At 44.2% G+C, this 23066-nt stretch overlaps 1 protein-coding gene across 1 annotated transcript in view; it reads right to left on the minus strand.

The window, feature by feature from the left end:
- The window catches only part of DNAJB14 (DnaJ heat shock protein family (Hsp40) member B14), a 79366-nt gene that overhangs the window by 46422 nt on the left and 9878 nt on the right, over window positions 1-23066 (minus strand). Inside the window, exon 2 of the mRNA XM_077476621.1 lies at window positions 9990-10155. Coding sequence (XP_077332747.1) covers window positions 9990-10155 — 166 coding nt within the window. The remainder of the gene's footprint in view (window positions 1-9989; window positions 10156-23066) is intronic.

Below are 23066 nucleotides of genomic sequence, written 5' to 3' on the forward strand. Positions count from 1 at the left end.
GTTGATTCGTTTTACTGTGTTCCAGTACAGTTCTGTGCAGGAGAAATGCAGCATGTTCTAATTTTTATTTCTGGAAACGGAACGCATGGAAACTGCAAGCACTGGTGTGAACTATGCCATTGAAAACCATGGAACCTACTTTCTATTTTTTATCTGCATTCAAAAAGCAAACACCCTCAGAAGGCATGAAGGCCCACTTGTATATTAATTAAATTAGCAAAATTAATATTCGTAGAAATTTGCATGCAACAAGACTTCAAGAAATAGAGAAAATTATAATAATATTATATATATATATATACACACACACATATATATTATATATATATATATATATATATATATATATATATATATATATATATATATATATATATATATATATATATATATATATATATATATATATATATATATATATATATATATATATATATATATATATACACACACACATACATACATACATACATACATATATATATATATATATATTTTTTTTTTTTTGAGAGCTAGATATATCTCTCTATCATAGTCTACTATAGGAAGAATAGTCAAAGCGATTTTAACCCCTTTACTGCCACTTACTGTAAATCAAATGTCAAATGTTGGTGGTAGATGGGGATTTTACACACCAACTCACCTTCTGTAGTGATAATGTCCTGATGTCACAAAGATATCACATAGGGGACTTTTGGTGTGATATACACCGATCAGCCATAATATTGTCACCACTTGCAAGTTACCTTCGGAAGTTTGGTGGAGTCAATGCCTTGACTGATTATCATGGGTAGTTATGTTATGGCTGATCGGTGTAAAATATGATTTTTTTTTCCCCCTCATACTTACCTGTAAAATCCTTTTCTTGGAGTACATCATGGGACACAGTGCAACCATAATTATATCTATATTGGTTATACGCCACGTACTGGTGGATGGACACTGGCACATAGTCAAAACAGGAAGTTCACCCCTATATAACCCCCTCCTACACAGGAAGGACCTCAGTTTTATAGCAAAGCAATGAATATCCCAAAAAAGTACTCCAAGAAAATGATTTTACAGGTAAGTATGACAAAAAAAATACTATTTTCTTTATCGTACATCACGGGACACAGAGAAACCATAAAAATGACTATATGGGGTGTCCTAAAGCAATGCACTTGAGGGGAGGGAGACACAATCACAGAAATTGCCACTTCCTTCTGCCGCCCAAAACATATTGTGGCCAAAGCAGTATCCGCCATTGGCTTTGATATCCATCTGGTAAAATTCTCTGAATGTTGATCCAGAGGAAGGAGTTTTTCACCTTCCTCTGGATCAACTGTGGGTATAGAATTGGTTATATGGGATTGTTTGATATTTTTATGGTTGCACTAGATGGGATGTGTGTCTTTATCAACACAACTATGTAACTATGTATGAACGAAAGACCATGTAATGGCCTTAAATCGTGAGCCACTGACACCTGATGGCCCAAGATGCCCCCCCACACACCTGGTAGTGAGCGCTTTTAACAAAAAAAGGGTGCCCTTTCAAAGCCATAGGCTTGAATAATTAACTGGCAAATCCAAATGAAAATAGTTAACTTGGATGCCTCCTGCCCATCCTGGGCTCTACTGGCAGCACAAACCAGGATCCCTAAACTGTACCGACAAATCGAGTAATTCTGACTGCCACAACTACCTCCAAAGTATGTAGTGATCCAACTCCTGCCAACTTAGGATCAGAAAAGAAGGCAAGACATTGGGGGTCATTTACAAAAGGAAAATCCACATTGCACTGCAAGTGCACTTGAAAGTACACTGAAAGTACACTGAAAGTACACTGAAAGTAAAGTCGCTGTAGATCCGAGGGGGACATGCAAGGAAAAATAAAAACAGCATTTTAGCTTGCACACGATTGGATGATAAAATCAGCAGAGCTTATACTCATTTCAGATCTACCCCTCAGATTTAGAGCGACTGCAATTCCAAGTGCACTTGCAGTGCAAAGTAGATTTGCCTTTCGTAAATAACCCCCATTGTCTTGATTCAAGTGAAAACTAAACAACATTCTAGGAAAAAATAAAAAAAATAGATGAGGACACAACATCACCTTATGATGCTAGGCCAAGAGCGGCTCCTTGCATGAAAGAGGCGTCAGCTCTGACACTCCAGAATCACCAAAAGAACCCTGCGATTGATTCAAAAAGTGGTTTCTGCAAGGACAGTCAAGATCAAATTCAAGTCCCAAGGACACAAGAATTGCCTGACAGGCAGGACCATCTAACGTTACATGCTGTATGAAGTATGAAGTATGAATCAAGGAGTGAGAAACAACGGCCTCTGGCAAAAAAAAAAAAAAAAAAAAAGGGGACGTACAGGGACGAACTCTGAGCCTTAATGCTACTTAAGGCCAATCTCCTTTCCCCTATCGATTGGAGAAAGAAAAAGAAAAATCTCCCACTCCCATATATCTGCAGGTTGCACTTCCTGGCATCACCACAGGCAAAAAAAATTCAAGTCCTGCAATTGAAGTTCCCCGAAACTGGCTTCCAGGGCTCAACAGTGCTGAGATACAGGACTCAGAGTCCAAGAAGCAACCCATGCAAGACTCACTACCATCAGTGTACCAAGCCCTCGTGGGCTAATTCGGATACTGTTTTCAGCGTTACCCCCTTCTGGATTCTTCGTAAAAGATGTGGCAGAAGTCAAGACAGAGGGAAAGCGTCAAAATAAAAAAAATAAAAAAAAAAATAAAAAAAGGGGAGAACTGGTCCATAAGAAGTTACCAGTGCATCTACTCCTATTGCCAGTGGGACCCTCGTCCCGGAAACAACCTGTCCCAACTTGTTGTAGAACTTGAGCCGCGTACACACGGGTGGACTGTATGGCCTACTTAGTCCGTCAGACAATCCGACGGACAGTCCGTCATACTTTCGAATGAACGGACTTGACCACACACAGATGCACAAACAGTCCGTCGAAAGCTTGCGCGATGACGTGTACAGCACGTACGACGGGACTAGAAATAGGAAGTCCAATACACAGCAATGCAACCTTTCGCCGTGTAAATCCTTTCTGAGCATGCGCCATTCTTAGTCCGTCGAACTAGCCTACTCAGGAGCGGATTGTCCGCTGAAACCAAAGTATGACGGACAGTATTACGGAAATTCCGAAATACTTAGTCCGCCGGACTGCACGCTGAAAAAGTCCGCTGAAGCCCACACACGAGCGGACTGTCCGCTGAAATGTGTTTCGACGGACTAAGTTGGCCAGACAGTCCGCCCGTTTGTACGCGGCTTTGGAATCTAGTAGATTCACCTGCAGAGTTCCCCCTGCCACTATTCTATACCTGAAATATGCACAGATGATAGACACAGCACGTGTGCTGTCCCAGACAGAATGTGGTTCACCTTTCTAAACCGCATGACTCCTAGTGCCACCCTGGTGGTTGATTTATATGCCCCTGCACAGGCTTTTCTGGATAGAGCCTACAACAGGTTTGTACCATAATGCAGAGCAAGGCGTGCTGGCCAAGAGCTCCAAGATATTTATGGGCAGTATTCTCTCCTGTGGAGACCAAGTCCACTGAGCTGTTGCCACCCTTAAACCAAAACGGAGAAACTGGCATCAGCGATTACCAATACCTGAAAGGTAGAATTCAACCTTTCTAGATTCGGAACCATTAACCATCAATCTTTAGCTGTGCAACATCCCGAAAACAGAGCCCTTTGGCAAGCTAATGCCTAGATCTTCGACCTAGATACAGCTTGCTACTGCAAAATATATCGAAAGAAAATCTGCACCAACTGCTTCCTGAGCAAAGGTTATTGAGGTATACAGAGATTGGCACCCCCTGCCTCTTTAGCAAGTCCAGGACCAGAGCTAGGAGCTCTGTTAACCTCAGAAGCTGTGGTGAGCATAAAGGATGGTCACAAAAAAGAAAACAGATGACGTTCCACTACAATTACAGAAATCTTGAGGCTGGAAACAATCCGGCACATGAAGCTGTGTGTTTCCAGATAATTATGAGCCCCACAAACTACCTCTTGCAGAAAGGTCATCACTGAACAGACCAAGCTGATCTGAAACAAAAGGACGCCCAGCGGATTGAGATCTTAAGATAAGACTTATGTCCCTATTCAGTTTTGAAGCTGCTACCATCTAATTTTTTTATAATAACGAGCCCATAACTTTTGCTCCAAGACCCAACGCAAGGCCAATACTGACCCAACTAAGGAAGGCGTGAACCACCTCAGAGACTGCTCTAAAATCTTATGGTCCGAGATACTATCAAACACAGCAACCTCAGATGCCTCCCTCACTTAGGGAGGGAAACCTGGGCAGCCTCCCATTCAAGTACTAAACAGGCTTCATCCAAGATTAGGCACTACAGTGGCTCAGATCACCCTGATGCCATTGGTCAACAGGAAACGTGAACATTGGCAGATCACTGAACCCAAGGACGGTGTACCTGCCTCACCCTTCCAAGTCATTTAGCTAGTCTAACAGATAATAAAGTAACTGTATTAGACAAACTAATATGCAGTTCCACATATGGCTAGGGGAAAAAAATCGATTTGAATCTTGAATCGAGTTGAGAGGTCAAGTCTTTTCAAATTTTCAGCAAATTTTTTTTTTTTTTTTACACCAGGACCGGCGCTGACACCGTGCCGCTCTTGGTCCACATTTAAACATGTGGATGTTACCCTGTGCCAACATGCACATTGGAAAAAAGACACTGAAGACACATCTATGCTCCTCCGCTAAGAAGATGCAGGGGCATGTCTTCAGTCAGACAATTTTTTATCAATGAATGGGCATGCCAATACAATGAATAATGGGACATGCAGTTATTACTTTAAAAAGGAAAAGTCCAGCCTGAGCTCTTTGGCTGGGCTTCTCCTAAGGGTCACAGGAGTGCAATTCGTTTAGCATTCCTGTGACCCGATTTCAGCAGAGAGCTGTTTGAAGTCTGCTCTCTGCGGACATCACCAACATCAGTCCATCGCGTCATCCCGATTCTGGAAGTCAAGATCCGCCAGGTGCCTGGACTGATAGCCGACTCAGCCTCTCAGCAAGCCGCTGAGACCCCTCCACAGCTCAGTGCTCCATTGAGCATGGAGGAGCAGAGCAGGAGAGCGGCTGCTTGACTGGCAGCAACTCTCTGCTTGGGGAGGTAAGAGCCGAGCCATTTGCGATGTTTGATCGTCCGGTTCTCAGTGAAGAAGCGGCGGGGGACAGATGCAGCATCGCACTGTTGCTGCATCCACCTAGGCAAGTATGATAATGGGATAAACAAAAATCTCATACTTCTCTTTTAAAGCTGAACTCCACTGTAACACACTGATGTGCTCACCTCCCTGTCACTCTGCTCTACTCTGCCACCTGCATGCTCCTTGCACTGCAGTACAACTGAGTAACTTCTTGTACCGCTTCTCCCTCCTGCTCTTCAAGTTCTACTAGTCAATACCAGGTCAAATTTGGGCAGCAACACTGCTTGCATCCATTTCAGATAAAATAATGCTGTATAAAACATTAGAGTTAAATTAATTTGTGCCTTTTTACATCTGCTTGGAGTTCAGATTTAATTCTCCTGCTTCTTTTCACAAATAATTTCTGCAGACCTATTTGGAACAATCTGCCTACCTCATTTTTTAAAGGCAACTTGATAGTAATGAAGGGAGGGATCAGTACGTGTGCAATATTATATCAGACCCCATGCAAGCCAACCTGAAGCTCCAAAGTACCCACTTGAGTGATTTCTGGGTTGGCCCAATCTCTTGATTAACTTTGCGCTAGGCCTAGGTCCATAGGTTTATGTTGGGAAATCACTGAGTCACATGAAGATCAAGGCAAGAGTCACAAAGGATCGAGAACCCAATTACTGCAATTTACACACTCAAGCCTTTTCTCTGTGGAGTAGTTCTTTATTCTGATTACCAGTGACATTAGAGCACTGCAAGTAGCACATCTCATGATCATACAAAAGATCTGCGCTCTTAAAGCGTCATTAATCGCACATCATTAAAATGGTCAGTACATGCTGTATTACATGCTGTTCATTCCTACTCAGTCACTTCTGCAAAAATCCTGGTTAATCCTGCTGTTCACTGTCCTGCCTACCTGGTTTGCTGTAGCCTGAGATTGTGTACCCCAGCCGTTGCCACATCTACTGAGCATGTTCCAGTTTCAGTTCCCTTCCAAGCTGTTAATTGCCTCCTTTTTCTTACCTGTGCAGCCCACATAACTAGTCACACATGTGGGCATATGCACTCCAGATAAATAACAGTTCACACACTCCTGCCTATGACTTGCTCACTAAACAGCTAAACACAATGGAGGTGGGCAAATACATGTTGATTAAGGCATCACCTCCCTGTAATTCTAAGAACATACAAAACAATAGACACAGGCTGGAGGGCTAGTAAATGTAGAGGACAGGATTGCTGCTACTCCCGACCAGCCCAGGTAAATAAACTAAGGAACTGCCTTAGCTTACATGTCTCCACCACACACGTGTGGTGTGGTGTGGTGGAGACATGCAGGCTGAGGCTGCTCCTTAGCATTTATTCACCTACGCTGGTCGGGAGTAGCAGCAATCCTTTCCATTTACTAGCCCTCTGGTTTGGTATCATGACAAACCTGCACCCCATGTTCTGGGACACAGGGATTTACTTTCACCTCTACTTTGAGTGGCACCAAAAGCAATATAACAGGTCATAGGCCGGAGGGGGCATGAATGAGGCTGTAATTAGCAAGACCTCCCTCTAGATAGCCCAAACCATGTTCTGTTTTTTTTTTTTTTTTTGCAAAGAGTAGATTTGAGTTATACTACATATTTGATATGTTTGAAGATTTTAAACATTTTATAGTAATTATGTATTTTTCCTTTGCATTGAAGCCATTTTTTATTTTTATTTTTTAAACATGTGACCAGCAGCGGAGAACTAGAGGAACCTTCTCCTGATGTTTCTCTGCAGATGGTCTGGGAAAGAGCTGGGTCACATGACAGCTGTATATATTGTAGATTGTGAAAAAAGGTTACTTAAACTGGTTGTAAAACTATGAAAAAAGCATATCCCTTTATAGCATGTACATGTCTCAACTAACATTAATAGGGGGAGTTACTAAAACTGGAGTGCGCAAAATCCCGTGCTGCTCCGCAAAGAAACCAATCAGCTTCCAAGTTTTATTATCAAAGCTTAATTGAACAAGCTGAAGTTAGAAGCTGATTGGCTATAATGCACAACTGCACCAGATTCTGAGTGCTCTACTTTTAGTAAATCAACCCCCAAGTGTCATTTATGTCTGCCGCTTCATTCCTCTGCTATTAGCATGATTCACTTTTGACAAGTTTTCCTGACACCAAGAGAAAAATAGTGACAGGGGAATGACCTCCAGCTGATTGGCAGCCTTGGCTCTGTTCCTGTGTGCAGGGGGTGTGTCTCTTCCCTCCAATCAGATCTCAGAGCTCTCCTTCCCCATCTCTTCAGAGCGGAGAGCTCCTGTGTAAATTCTACACTTTGAATGGATGTAGAGGAAAGATGGCCATAGATAAGCAGGTACAACTTACGTAGAGGGATAAAGATAGGTTTTACCTGAGGCCAGTTACTTCACTGGGTATATGTAAGGATTTACAGACACTTTAAGGTTTTTTTTTTTTATTAAAATACAGTGCCATCATCCATATACATAATGAGGGATAATGAAAATGAAACACTGCGTTTACAGACACCTGTATGAACTGAAACATTTACACTACCATTGCCGACATCCTAAAAAAAGAAGAATGTTAGTTGCCTGCCTGTCTCTGGCTTCAATATTTTAAAAAAATTGAACAAAAAAGGTCCAGATGGCCGCACTCCAATGAAAACTATTTCTTTATTGTTATGATAAATCCATGCAGCAAGGTTAAAACCACTAATAATAATTTAATAATTAGAAATTAAATACCGGTAATAATTTAATATTTTTAGTAACTGACTTAAAATAAGCAGACAAGTAAAAAATTCCAGATCTGCATATTCCTCCCAGGTTAGCCACTCAAAAATTAGTCAAGACAGCCAAGAAACATTTTCAACAGGAGATGTCAGAAGCGGCAACTTTACTCTACTTATAGATGGTTGTTTGTTTTTTTTTTGAACAATGTGCCTACCAAAGAGTGTAACTGGATTGAATGGGATCTACGGTAATACAAAAGTGTAGGAAGTTTTTGTAGCTCTTTAGACAGCCCAACTCCTGGCCAACACTCAGAATGCTGTAGATCACCACAAGATAAAGGAAGTTACACTGTGTAACCAAAGTATAGCGACATGCAAATCTAAGAGGAAACATGTACTGGGTTGGTATAGTTGATCACCTGTTAAAAATGCTAGCTGTCTTTCTGAGTCAATGATCTGAACAATTATGCAGAAGTGCAAATGACATCAGGACATTTGATCTACTTGTTCCATGACACAAAGTATTAAAGCAAATGTATCAGCATGACAACCTGGTAGCTAGCATTTTTACAATGAGAGTTCAGCAACAGCAGCCAATAGGTTTTTCCCTTTCCTTCCCTTAACGCGGAGTTCCACCCAAAATTGGAACTTCCGCTTGAAGGTATCCTGACCCCGGCATGCCACATTTGGCATTTCTATTTTTTTTTGGGGGGGGGGGGGGGGCGGGTACATAGTTGACAGATTCCCAACTCCCACTTCCACCTGCGCCACCTAGGCGACTCCTCCTCTCCCCCTCCCTCCCAGCAATCTTCTGGGACGTGCAACTTGTCCCAGAAGATAAGAATTGGCATTTTTATATACTTTTTTTTTTACTAGTAATGGTGGCGATCAGCGATTTTTATTGCGACTGCGACATTATGGCGGACACATCGGACATTTTTGGGACCATTGTCATTTATACAGCAATCAGTGCTATACAAATGCACCGATTCCTGTGTAAATTACACTGGCAGTGAAGGGGTTAAGTGTGTCCTAGGCTGTGTTTTACAGATCACTGATCTCCGTTACAAATCACAGGGAGCAGAGATCAGGGTCACTTGTTGCTAGGCAGAACAGGGAGATGCCATCTACAATCGGCATCTCCCTCTTTTTTCCCCCCGTGAGACGATCGCGGGTATCCCCGCATCGATTGAGTCCGCGGGACCCACGGTCGGACTCACGGGGGTCCCGACCAGCCCACGCATCGCTGGTGGCGCGCACGTGATGGCAAATTCAAAGGGACGTACCTGTATACCCATTTGCCTGTCCGTGCCATTCTGCCAACGCACATCATCGTGCGCTGGTCGGGAAGCGGTTAAAAGTCAACAACTACACTTTTTGTAGCTGCTGACTTTTAATAAACGTGGGTCAAGCTGTAACTGCGATTTAAAGCGTTACTAAATACAGGAGCCTGCATTCACTATATCTGGTCTCCCACAGTACACAGAACATGGAAATGCAATAATTTTTGTGAATATAAACTGCTAAAAACCTTTTCTCATCAGCAGTATATAGCAGTCTTGTGACTTCTATCAGTGCGTCTGGCCGAGACCTAGTTAAAGCTTGTAGGAGGAATTTTCATTCTCCTCGAACTGCCCTACGAAGCGGCATGAGGCCTGCCCACCCTGCCAGCAACATTCCCACCACTACTTCACTCCCCGTCACTGCATTCTACCACTGGGGGGGTAAACTCATACAGGGCTGAGAACTTTATTCCCATAGTCATGTGATAACATTGAGGGAAACCAACACATCCGAGTCAAATGCCCCAATTTCATATCTAGATGTTCCAGGCATTTCTCTTTGTTCCCAGTAAATGAACAGAGGAGTAAAAGTTTAGGTGCTAAGGAAAGACAAACCACAGATTCACATTCTCCCAATCTTGTACAAAAACTGGAAGATCTGATTAAATAAGGTAAGAGGATCTGTGAAGATACATGTATTTTCTATGACCACAAACAAAAAACCCCACACACCTCACACATGCTCCACCTCAAAGTTTTCATCAGAAAAGCATAATTACCTTTGTACGCCTTCCATCTGTTCCTTTGTGTAACTCTTTACAGCATCCCCGGCAACATTTTCCTTCTCTGAATTTTGCTTGAGTTGCTCGTCTACACCGGAAGGCTTTGCTGCCTGAGGTCCATTCCTTGTTGTACCATCATCTTTTTCAAGTTTTGCCAGCAGTTCTTAAAGAAAACAAAAACATATTCAAAATCTGATCTAAATGAAAGGATGACAGCCTTAAAACACGTACAAGAGCTTGGTGATCATTGTTAATGTCTTGGCATGGGTACTTTACTGTACGAGTTACAAGATTGCACACAATATTCTCCCTAAGGCCATTTTACAGAGTAGATGTCCTGGCTGTTCTAAGCATCTGCCCACAATGGTTTAGAACTCATTTCCTCAAGGCGAAGAACTCTGACAGCAGGCATTCAAGGAAGAAGCCATAGTTCAGACTGAAAGCATCCCAAGTGCCTTAACAGAAACAGTGTCCTAAGTGGACACAAAGTTTTAGTGCTGCGTTAGGGACAATTTTAGGCTGTGTGCTTTGCATAAAACAGAGCAGGCCACATCCACGTGTAAAGCTGGCCATACAGATCTGCAGGGGCTGGATCAATTTTGATCCATGTACAGTTCAACTCCTGTTCAACCACCTTGTTGGAATATTTCTGTTCGATCAATGCCGTAGGCTATAGAGCGCATCGCTGATCTGTGTATTCTGATGGCGAGGAAGTTTCACTGCTGTCAGCATGTAAAGATACAGCAAGGATTCCCCTGTCCACCTCGAATATGTAGGTGGGGGAAGGAAGGAAAGGAAAGAAAGAAAGAATAAAAAGAAGAAGGAAGAAGAAAGAAGGACTCATTCATGGCCAGCCAAGACCCTTTCACACAGGGTGGACTCCAGCAGTAGATCAGCATGCTCAGCAGGCAATCCGTCTACTGATCCCCATTGAGCAGGCAGAAGACAGGTCCATGTCCGCTCTGTTCTGCCATGGGGAACAGAGCCCCAGCCATCTGTTTTTAGTGGAGAAGATTTGATTGGATGTCGGCGAGTGTCAGACATGTCCGTTGATATTCGCAGCTCTACTGGAGGGCAATCGGTCAGTTTTTTTAGGCGGACCCAATCGGTCCACTCGTGTGAAAGGGGCAAAAGGGTTTGTGGCTTTAAATAGGACACGGCTGTTGTAATAACAGTCAGTGGAAAGGAGAAAGCACAAAATTTGAGGGCTTGCTGTAAAGAAGAACAGTTAAAGCCAGTTCACACCATAATGCAAGCCATATGTCTTATAATGCATATTAGTGCAACGCACGGTAAATGAGTGTTACAATACACTGCCATTCAAAGCAGGGAGCCAGCTCCCACTTACACACCGTCTAGGTGACTCCTCCTCTCCCCCTCCCTCCCTGCAATCTTCTGAGACACATCACAGGTCCCAGAAGATTGCCCGGCCATTCAGGACGCACATGCGCAGTGCACACCCGGCTGTGAAGCCGCAAGCTGTCACAGCCGGGTGCCCACACTTGTGATGCCAGCGTCAGGAAGAGAAGAGGGAGAGAAGGGTTCGGGTAGCCGCATCGCTGCACTGTGGGACAGGTGAGTGTGCGTTTATTAAAAGTCAGCAGCTACACTTTTTGTAGCTGCTGACTTAAATCAACATGAGTCCAGCTGGAACTCTGCTTTAAGGGTCCTTTCACATGGGGCGGATCAGTTCTGATCCACCCCGTGGATATCCGTTTGCTCAGCGGGGATCACTCCGCCGATCCCCGCTGAGCAGGGAGATGACATGTCCGTCTCTGCATACTGCGCAGGGACGGACCTGTCACAGCGCCGCTCTCCCCTATGGGAGATCGGATGACGACAGGCCGCAGTGCCCGTCGTCACCCGATCCGATCCGCAGACGGATGGAAAAATAGCTTTTTCCTCCGTTACACCACTTTTTCGGATCGGAGCGGGTCGGATGTCAGCGGACATGTCACCGCTGACATCCGACGCTCCATAGAGCTCTATGGAGCACCCGTTCAGGTCCGCCTGAAAAACTGACAGGTGGGCCTGAACGGGACGTCAGTGTGAAAGGGGCCTTACTTTGAAAAAGCTGAAAAAACAAAACAAAAAAACAAAAACAAAAAAAACAAAAAAAACACAACATCTGGCATTCATTGTAAAAACACTATTTTGAGTTTAGCAAGGTTTTCATTAAACAGTGCACTGCCCCTTTTAGTTTTAGTTTTTTAAACTGACAACCCAGCTACTTGTTTATCCAACCCGGTGTTCTATCGATTTGTGCCCTCTGTCAAAGAGTGCCCATGCATGCGCAGAACGGAAGGAGACTCCGGCTACTGCAGGGCAGGTTTTGGGTGTGTTGAAGGTCGGGTTTTGCTGTGTTGCAACCCACCCTTAGACGCAGACAAAACCCGACCCTGAGCACACTGTAAACCCGCGGCGCAACAGCGAGGCACAATGTGACAAATACAGTGTCCCTCCGCTGTTTGCATAGCATTCAATTGTGTCCTTCAAATGGTATTGCCCAACTAAAAAAAAGCTTCCTACGATGTCCGCATGTGCTATGGTGAAGTCAAGCCAACCGATCGGGAAATCAGCTGGAGTGCCCTTCTGTTCTGCGCATGTGCAGGCACTTTTCGACGGAGGGCACAAAAGCAACAGAACAGACAACAGAAATTCCTGGGAGAACACTATGTCTACTGGTCAAAGGTTTGGTCAACGTTAGTTGGAGATCCTTTCAGCATTTATACTTTATATATTTTTTATTAGAGAGAGCTTAGGATAATGACTGCTTACTTTGAGGTTCATTTACTAAAACCGAAGAGTGGCTATTTTTTACCAAAGGCCAATATTTGTATCCATTTATTTAAAAAACGTGCTAATGTATCAGGACTCATTTACAGTGGCGTATCAATTCAAAACGCCATGTGGGATGCACAGGTCTTCAGTGCAGACCCGTGCAGGCATCTTCATGCACATCGCAGAGTGTACATCCATGTAGGTCTGTTACAGGGTGGGATCAGAACGCACTAGACCCGCAGGATACAGGTACATCTCATAAAATTAGAATAACATCAAAACGTTTATTTCAGTTCAAAAAGTGATATAGATACTTCTATAGGTGCCACACACACACACACACTATAGATAGATAGATAGATAGATAGATAGATAGATAGATAGATACACACACACATATATATATTTCAAGAATTTCTTTTATTTTGATGAATATGGCTTACAGCTAGTGAAAACCCAAATTTTATATATTACATAAGACCAATTAAAAAAAAAAAAAAAAAAAAAAAAATGAATACTTTTCAGTAAGTCAACGTACAGTATAGTATGCAATCAATACTTGGTCAGGGCTCCTTTTGCATGAATTATTGCATCAATGCGTCATGGCATGGAGGCAGTGTTATGGAAGCCAAGGTTGCGTTGATAGCAGCCTTCAGCTCATCTGCATTCCCCCACACTGTCCTCGTGACAGTGCCCAACAGATTCTCTATGGGGTTTAGGTCAGGCGAGTTTGCTGGCCAATCAAGCTCAGTGATACAATGATTAAACCAGGTAATAAGATCAGACACAGCCGCAAACAGGCAAAGTATTCACAGACACAGCGAGCGCACTCATGAAGTGTTGCATCACAATTACGGGAGTGCTAATGGTGATGAAACACAGAAGGGTTGATGAAGCATTTATTGGAAGCTGTATGACCCAGAATAGGAAGTTACCGGTCCCCTTTGTGCATGGGGACAAGTTAGGTGCAACAACACATGGACATTTGTCCATGGACAAGATGTAAGCCTATCATTACAAGGCAAAAAAACAAGAAAACACAGGGAAAAGAATTATACTAAAACCAAAAAAAAAAAAAATTTGAAAGCATACTCGTTTGCCACCTGCACACGACTACCCTTTCTCTACCCCATTGTGAAGTGTCTGCACCGTAGCCCTTCTATCTCAGCAACCCCTTAGTTGGGTGATCTAGACAGCCGCTACCTGGTACTAGTTTGCAGCAAAAGAAAACCGGGGATCACTAGGGTTTCTGGCCCATCTCCACCATCAGCTCTAGTGAAGACCAACTGGTACTCTTCAGCATTTCCGCTCCCAGCCGCTCCAAACATTTAACCATTAAATGAGTCGATTACTTAAAGTGGATGTAAACCCTCTCCTATACCCAGTGAAGTGAACAGCCTCAGATGATACAGAGATGAACCAAATCTCCCTACATGTATATCTGCTGTCTTCAGGTGTCTACATTCTTTGGAAAGTGCAGATCCTGTTAGAAATCTTGTTTCCTCTTCCAGCACTGGGTGTGGAGTTTGGGCTTACACTGTGTGAGAGCTGATTGGAGGAAAGGCACACCCCCCACTCCACATAGGCAGAGGAATGAAGAAATGTGTACAGCTGTACTCTGAATAGACAAGCTCTCTGCTCATCTCACTCCCCGACACAAATTTTCAGTTGCTTTTATCTCGGTTGTCGGAGAACTTGTGAGACGTTATCATGCTGATAACAGAGGAACAGCGCATCAGAGGAACGGCGCAGCAGAAAGACACAGCACTAAGAACTTTGGAGAGAGATCAACAAAACACTACAGATATATGTGCCCAGGTCAAAATTTCATGAATGGGTTTTACAACCACTTTAAAGCGGTCTTTCACCCTGTGGCAACTGTAAAGTTGTCCTATCAATGTAGCCTGTGAGAGCAGGAAGAGGGGGGGAGAAGGGCTGCAGCCAGGCACAGCACTGGACTCAGGTAAGTTTTTTTAAACCTTTTGATTTAAGAATCACTTTAAAATTCAGCCCAAACTTTCCTTTAGGACCAGTTCACACTAGATGCAGTTCCGTGCGCTTTTTTTTCTGCACTAAAAATGCATGCACAGTGTTTTCCATGTATTCCAATGGCTCCAGTTCACACCAAGCAGTCAGTTTCTGGTGCAGAAACAGCCCGGGAACTGACTGTATTGGTGCAGAAAAAACGGAATTGCACGGAACTGCATCTGGTGTGAACTGGCCCTAAAAATGCATGCACAGTGTTTTCCATGTATTCCAATGGCTCTAGTTCACACCATGCAGTCAGTTTCGGGTCAGTCTCTGGTGCGGAAAGTGACCGGAACTGACTATTGGTGCAGAAAAAAAACAGAACTGAATCTGGTGTGAACTGGCCCTTAGTCAAGGATAAAAAGCAGAGACTGAAACTTGGGTTTCCGCAGCCAAACACTGTGCTCTTGGGAAAATTTCCCCTCACTTCCTGTTTCAGTGACCACCCAGGAAATCAGTAAAAATCTGAGAGCATCTTACTTTCCCATACGAAAAAACAAAAACAAAAAAAAAAAAACATGGCCAATAAAGCTTCTTACTTTTATATTAAAGACCAGCTCCAGGCAAAACATTCATCTACTTTAATGTGATAGCCTGGTCCAAATCCTGAACACCAGTGTACTGCAAAAAGTGCAACTACAGTACTGTAGATTCCAACTACACAAGAATGCAACGTGTGTGTGATCCAACACCTTAGATCATGTCTCAGCAAAGTGTTAATCAGTTAATGAAGACTCCATAGCACATTACTAATTTAAATGAGAGAGTCAAGTCAGCATACACCGCAATGACCGGCTCGGCCAGTCTGACCCACCATGAACTTGCATAGCTGAAACGTCAGGTGTACATATAAACAAATACTGTACATGCTTGCAACATGTTCATGTCATTTTAACCTTAAGACCAGATACAGCTGCAAGTAGAATATATAATGAAGGAGTATAGTGTTATGAAAACAAAGGCTTCCTACAACATAATGCTTCAAAAGACTATATATAGGATTTGAACTGCATTCACAATTAAACATACACGGATTAAAATTAAATTTGCGATAAAGGTTTTAAAATATTACATAAAACACAGCATATCGGCTGACAATATACACAATCAGGTCTGTTGCTATGTAGGATGTCTTAACTGCCCCAGAGGTCTTATAGCAAAAGTTTTATCGATAAATGTATCATCCAGTGGGCAGGAATATGGGACACTGTTGGATGTGGCAGTCTCCCACACTCACCAGATAATACTAATCAATATACCTTTGCTATAAGACCTCTGGGACAGTACAGACATAGCAATAGAAGTTGCTGTGTATATTGTCAGCCGATATACTGTGCTTTATGTACAATTTTCAACCATTTATCACAAATAAATAATTTCATTTTAATCTGTGTACATTTTTGTGAATGCCATTAAAATCCCATATAGTCCTTTAAAGCAGGGGTCTCCAACCAACAGGCCGCAGGTGCGGCGGGCAGCATGAGAGAGCCAGGTGGATGAGAGAAGCGCACAGGCGAGCAGAGATGACATCTCTCTGCCGACCCCGCATCACTGCTCTTCCGCGCTCACCACCGGGCCTCTTCAATGTCGGAGCTGCGGTGGGGAGCAGAGAGAGAGGACATCACCGCGCACCCCTCTCCTGGACTCACTCAGTACCAACCACTGCACAGAAGTCTGCCTCTGTGCTACATGGACCAACGCTGCCACCAATGCAGTGACAATAGACATCTGGTGGCCCGCGACAGTTGCAAGTGACTAGTTGCCTCTGGTGGCCCGCGACAGTGGCAAGTGACATGCTCAGGGCTCCCACTGATTCTGCATTATGGGGAGTTAACTATTTAATTTTCTATAACAATGTAATAATGGATGCGCTTCAATCAACCGGACACCATAATCAACCATGATGCCATGATGATTGGAGCATTAACACCAGCCTTTGTCCCAACAAATTGCCCACAAAAAAAAAAATCAAAGGGGAGGGAGTCACCCTGCCAAAACAATACCCATCAGACCTTATAAGGCAGCCTGCAGTACACTGTACACGAAAGCAGAATCCTTGGCTGTTTGAACATACACGCGATAAAATCTTGTGAACGTATGCACTGAAGACCAGGTGGCAGCCTTACAAATCTGAGTCACAGATACCAGATGGCGAAAAGGAAAGAAAGGAATGCCAACTCAGACACCCTCCTAGCCAAGGTTATGGTCATCAGGAAAGCTGGCTTGTGTGACTGCAAGACTAATGGAATTTCCTTGATATGCTCAAATGTTTTTTTCTTTAAACACGGACAGTACCAGGTTTAAGTCCCAAGGACACATAGGCAACCTAAATGGGGGAAGCAAACGAGTTACCCCCTGCATAAAGGTTCAGGTCAGTGAATGGGAGGCTAAGGGCTTTTGGAAGAATAATGACAAGGCCAAAATCTGACCCAATTCTACTCAAAGCCAAATCTGATTTCCACAGCCAACTGTAGAAAAGAGAGAATTCTCCCAATCACGTACTTCCATGGATGCCATTTTCTGGCTTCACACCAAGCAACATTGGCTTTCCAGATTCTATAATAGATCTTCCTAGTGAATGTTTTTCTGGCATTCACTAGGGTAGACACCACCGGTCCCGAGAGGACACGATCCTTTAACATCCTGGCTTCTAGCCATGCCATCAAATTTAGAGATTGTAAATTGGAGTGGAATACAGGATCCTGAGACAGTAGATCAGGGTGGCACGGAAGTGTCAATGGCCCGTCTATTGCCAAGCTCAAGATCTCTGGGAACAAGGGCCTTCTGGGCCAGGCTGTTGCCACCAGGATGACTGGAACCCCCTCTCTGAATCCTGCGCAACAATTATGGAAGGAGAGGGATTGTGGTGTCTGGTCAGTACTCTCAAAGACACCGGGAGGAAGGATCTTCCCTTTTGCAGGTTCTGATCCTGCAACCACCAGCTTAGGCTTAAGCCTGCCCACTGAGATAAGGACATGGTTAATCCAGGGCTTGTGCTTTCCTGTTCCAAGCCGAAAAGATGTCTAGTTGTTTAAGCCTGGAATGGAATTGAGCGTAGGGAACTGCATCAAAGGAAGACACCAGCCTTCCCAGAAGACTCTCATAGAGCCGAATGGAGGGTTTCCTGGTGCCCCTTTTCTGACGCACCCGATCCTTCAGGGCACAGATTTTTATGGGTGGCAGAAATATCTTTGCCTGGACCGTATCCAGGATCAGACCTAGATACACGAGACTCTAAGCTGGTCTCCAGGTTGACTTTTTGGTATTTATGACCCTGCCCAGGTTTTCTAAATAATGCACTGTGCAGGCTACACTGTGTTCCAGGGACTGTAGTTAGTGATCTCTGAGCAGGAGATCATTCAAGTATTCGAGCACCAAGATCCCCTGGGCCCCTAAAAGACCCAGTACAGGTGCTACGATCTTTGTAAACACTCAGGTGATGTGGCAAGCTTGAAGGGCAGGGCCACAAACTGGAAATTACGTTCTACTGCAAATCACAGGAACCTCTGATGAGGGTGAAGAGATAGGTACATGTAAATACACGTCCTTGATATCAATGAGGGCCGAGAAGTGTCCCATCTGGAGACAGGCTGCTACTGAGCAGACCGACTCCATCCTGAAGGATTGGATTAACAGATGTTGGTTCAGGGATCTTAGGTCCAAGATTGGCCTTATGTCCCTTTATGACCCCATTTGGTTTTATAACCGTGAACAGGTTTGAATAAAGCCCTGTGCCTCTTTTGGACACTGGAACCTGTATGATCACTCCCTGGATGCACCAACTGCTCTAGTGATTGAAACAATACATTTCTTTTTGGAGGATCCGCAGGGCCGTTGGATCTTAGAAACCTCTGAGGAGGAAACCTCCATAATTCCAGCTTGTAACTGTGGGACACTGTGTAGGTGACCCACTTGTCCTGTACCACTGTTCTCTAAAATGTCTGCAAATTGAAGCAGCGTCCCCTCAAAAGAAGAGCTTGGTGCCAGGTTTAAAAGAGTTCTGGACCCAGGGTTTTTTTCTGGTCCTGGGGCTTGCCCCTGGCTCTAACACCCTGTTGGCAGCAAAACCGCCTTGGAGCTGAAATACCTGTGGAAATCCCAGAGGCTTTAAATGAGGGACACCTGTTTCTTTTTTTTCGTTTTGTTTTTTACAGGAAGTAAAGAACTCTTTCCTCTGGAATTCTTTTGGATATATTTATCCAGATCATCACCAAACATTCCCCATGTAATGGGAACCCTGCCAATAACTTCTTACAGGGAAGATTGGCTGACCAGTTCATCCTCCTGGTTAAGCCTGTCAGGCTGTCTGATCTTTTAAGGACTGGCACACTCCAATTTCTGTGACAGCTGGCTAAATAGCTGAACTGGCCAAAGAAAATAGGAAGCCTTTAATAATGACCCCGTTTTCTTGTCAATGGGGTCTTTTAAGCCCTGTGCGTTATCCACTGGACAAGTCAAGTTCTTGTTTAAGGATGAGACTTCCACATCTACGGCTGGCATGCTCCATTTCTTAACGAACCTTTCCTCCATGGGATATAAAAAAAGGGAAATCCTCTTTAAGAGCAATGAAAATCCTGTCAGGATGTTTCCAATCAGCATACACCGCCTGTTCCAGCAGCGGGTGCAAGAGGAAAGCCTGTGCAGCATGAGGTGGCCTCAGGGACCCCAAAGAGGACTAAGGAGGCTCATAAACCTCTGCAGGAGGTAATTTAAAGGCAGAACGAACCATCTTGGTAAGAGTCTGGATCAAAAGCCTCTGCGACTGAGAGGCTGATAATAACTGGACATCTTCTGGCCCAGATTCCTCAGAAGCAGACTCATCCACCTGAAATCCACCTTCAATGTGAAAGGGGTCGAAGAAACGAAATATTCTTTTAGATGCTTGGATGACTGGTAGGAAAATGAAAAATCTCAGCCAACAGTACAAAAAGGCTCAGTTCACCTTTGTGACCATTTTTCTATGACAGGCATATTTAGGGTATACCATGAAACATGGTTGTGTTCTCTGAATCCCACTCACCTGAATTTCCTCATACTTCTCCCTGAAGCGTCCACTTAAAGCGTAATCCTGCCCTTTAAAAACCAGCAGCTACACATACTGTAGCTGCTGACTTAATAGGACACTTACCTGTCCTGGAGTCCAGCGATGTCGGCACCGCAGCCGATGTTCATCTTGGCTGGTAGGGTGCTGCCTCCGCCATTGTGGGTAAGGGATAAGGGAACCCGGCAGTGTAGCCTTTCGGCTTCACGGCCGGATCCCTACTTCGCATGCACGAGGCACTCTCACTGGCCCAGAAGGGGAGGGAAGAGGAGCTGCTGACTTAATTTGCCGGGGCCGGTCTCCCTGAAGTGGGGACAGGGAAACTGTAAAACAAGTACCCGCTCTTCACCCTCCGGAAAGGTCCCAAAAGTGGCACAGGAAGAGGGGGGAGGAATCGCATAAGTGGAACTTCCACTTTTGGGTGGAACTCCGCTTTAAGTTTCTAATTTAGCATGGTTGCAAGGATGGAGCCAACATAGCCAGGTTAACCATTCCATGATCCATTCACGGGGTCTGTGGATGGAAACTCTAAAAGACCCATCTGCCCTGTGTCAGAGGAACTCGCAGATCTCAATGAAGCTCAAGTGTTGTGTCACCACATTTGTAGTCCAACAATTACTTTTTCCAGACCCATATGGACCAGGGGCTAAGCAATCCAGGAGCATGATGCACTGATCATAGTCACAATGCTCTACAGGCCTGAATGCAAAATGCATTTTTTTGTTTATTAATGTGGATGTATTAAGTGTTCATAAAAAGCAGACTATACCTTTAACAAGTTTCAAAAAGGGGGGGGGGGGGGGTTGAAGGTCCTCTTTAGGGGCTTGTGTTAACTAGCCGTCTTCACTTTAAATGCAGGTTAGAAATAGATCAAGTACAGGTTAAATACACCTGTCAATGAATTCTGAATGATCGCTGAAGTAACTTAAATTGATGCCAGCAACACAAGCCCAAAGCCTGTTGACATAAGGCCTAAAGCATACACCGAAGTGCTTACTCCACACTGTACCTGCATTTTTCATTTCATTCCTAAAAAAAAGGAGTGTTGTGCAGCCTCCTACTGTATGTTCTCTGCATAATCCTCTAAAGAACATTACTTGAGAGAAGGAGAGGTTTGTCACATTTTTGACAGGTCACATGACTGGACTCTCCTCTTTTCTGATTTTTTTTCCCCATAAATAAAATTCAATAAGTAAATTCATAAAACAGTGCCGAGGATGAAGCTTCACATCTCTGGTTCACTTTTTGTCCTTCATCCCTTTTTACATTTTATGCTGAGTTATAGCCTAACTGCACATTTAACATCCCTTTACGTTGTTTGGCCCAAGCTGGTCCAAATGAACTATTTCACTGATATGCAGCAGCTGTGTGTGCTGTATATAGCCTCAGATACACACAGCATACAGAGCTGTGTTCAGACAGTTGAATGGGAGCTTCCTGTCTCCTGGAACAAAATCGAGTCAGGCCGAGTGCTGCTCAGCCATTCACAGGAAGCTTTGTATTCTATGAAGTCCAAACTTCCTCTGATATGCTGAGACGCATAGATGGATAGGAGGACCTCATCATGTCTACCTCAGCCAGAAGGTAGCTTTGTATTCATTTGCATAAACGCAAAACTTCCCAAGAATGGCTGAGTATTTTGTTCTAGGAGACACTTTTCACCCATTCCACTGCTGGAACACAGTGCTGTATGTAGCAGAGGCTATATACAGTTAATACAGTGCGCACAGGAAGTGCACCTGTTAATGCAGTATATAGTTTGTTTGGGCCAGTTTGGCTTAAACAAACTTTTACAGTAGAATTTACAGCCAAGGAAGCGGCCATCCTTGCCTCCGTTTTATCTGTAGCTGCCATGGTACTGCACATGTGATCATCTATGACCCCAGCCTTTTCATGACTTAACAGTTCAGTTAAGAGCTCACAAACGCAACTGTAGTTACATTTATCATTAAAGCGGAGGTTCACCCAAAAATAATAATAATTAAAAGCCTGCAGCTACACATACTGCAACTGCTGGCTTTTAATAATAGGATGCTTGCCTGTCCTAGAGTCCAGCGATGTTGGCACAGCAGGCGTTTCAGTCAGCTGCTGACGCCGCCATTGCAGGTAAGGGAACCCGGCAGTGTAGCATTATGGCTTTACACCAGGAACCCTACTAAGCATGCACATGGCCCCGCTCCTCTCTTCTACCTACTGGTCTGGCGACAGGTCAGCGGTGACGTCATGGGCAGAGACGTGGACTCCCGGAAGTGGGAACAGGATACCTGTCAAAAGATAGGCATCCTGTCTCTCTCTTCCCCCCCCCACGAAAGGTGCCAATTATGGCACAGGAGGGGGGAGAGGAGACAAAATGAGCAGAAGTTCCACTTTTGGGTGGAACGCTGCTCTAAGGCCATGCCTCAATCTGTTTTGGGAAACAGTTAAAGTGCAATTAAAGTTCCACTGTAAGGCTACATTCACTCCAGCGATTGGGGCTGGTGCAAGCAGTAGCTGCAGGAATCAGATTCCTGCTGTGGCTTTCAGAGGCTAGGTGTGGCCACCAGCCCGATTCACTATAAATGACAGGTCGCTGACCTAACCTGTCATTATACTGAATGTGGCCAGCGGCCACACCTAGCCTCTGAAAGCCTCAACAGGAATCCAATTCCTGCTACTACTGTCTTCAGTGATCCTCCCCTTCTTCCACTAGCCCCAATCCTTCTGATAGAACAGAGCCTTGGGGATAAGCTGCACATGCTTAATTTGGTGTGTATTGCTAGTAGAGCTGCACGATTAATCATTAAAAAATAAAATTGGAGTTACTTACTGATAACATCTTTTCCGGGAGTCTTTCAGGACAGCAACCTATGAGAGACCTCGGCTCCTCCCTTCTTAGGAAACACAGCCCAGCCTAAATTTAAAAGGCATGCTTCCCCGCCAGCTCAATTCTTCAAGAGCAACTCCAGCCAGCTGGGGAGACACAAGAACACATCATACACTTTAAATTACTTTGATGGTTCCTGAGTCAGGAACCCAAAAGGAAAAACCAACAAGGGTGGGTACAGGGTCCTGTCCTGAAAGACTCCCGGAAAAGAAGTTACCAGTAAGTAACTCCAATTTTCCCATATCGTCTTTCAGGACAGCAACCTATGAGAGGATAAGCGAGCTCTTACCCTTAGGGTGGGACTACAGCTTACAGGACTCTGTGTCCAAAGAGCTTGATCCCTTTGCTGAGAACAAGATCA

Source organism: Lithobates pipiens, unplaced genomic scaffold (assembly GCF_037356315.1).
Source record: "Lithobates pipiens isolate NorthernLeopardFrog02 unplaced genomic scaffold, aLitPip1_a1.2 Scaffold_13, whole genome shotgun sequence".
Classification (NCBI taxonomy): domain Eukaryota; kingdom Metazoa; phylum Chordata; class Amphibia; order Anura; family Ranidae; genus Lithobates; species Lithobates pipiens.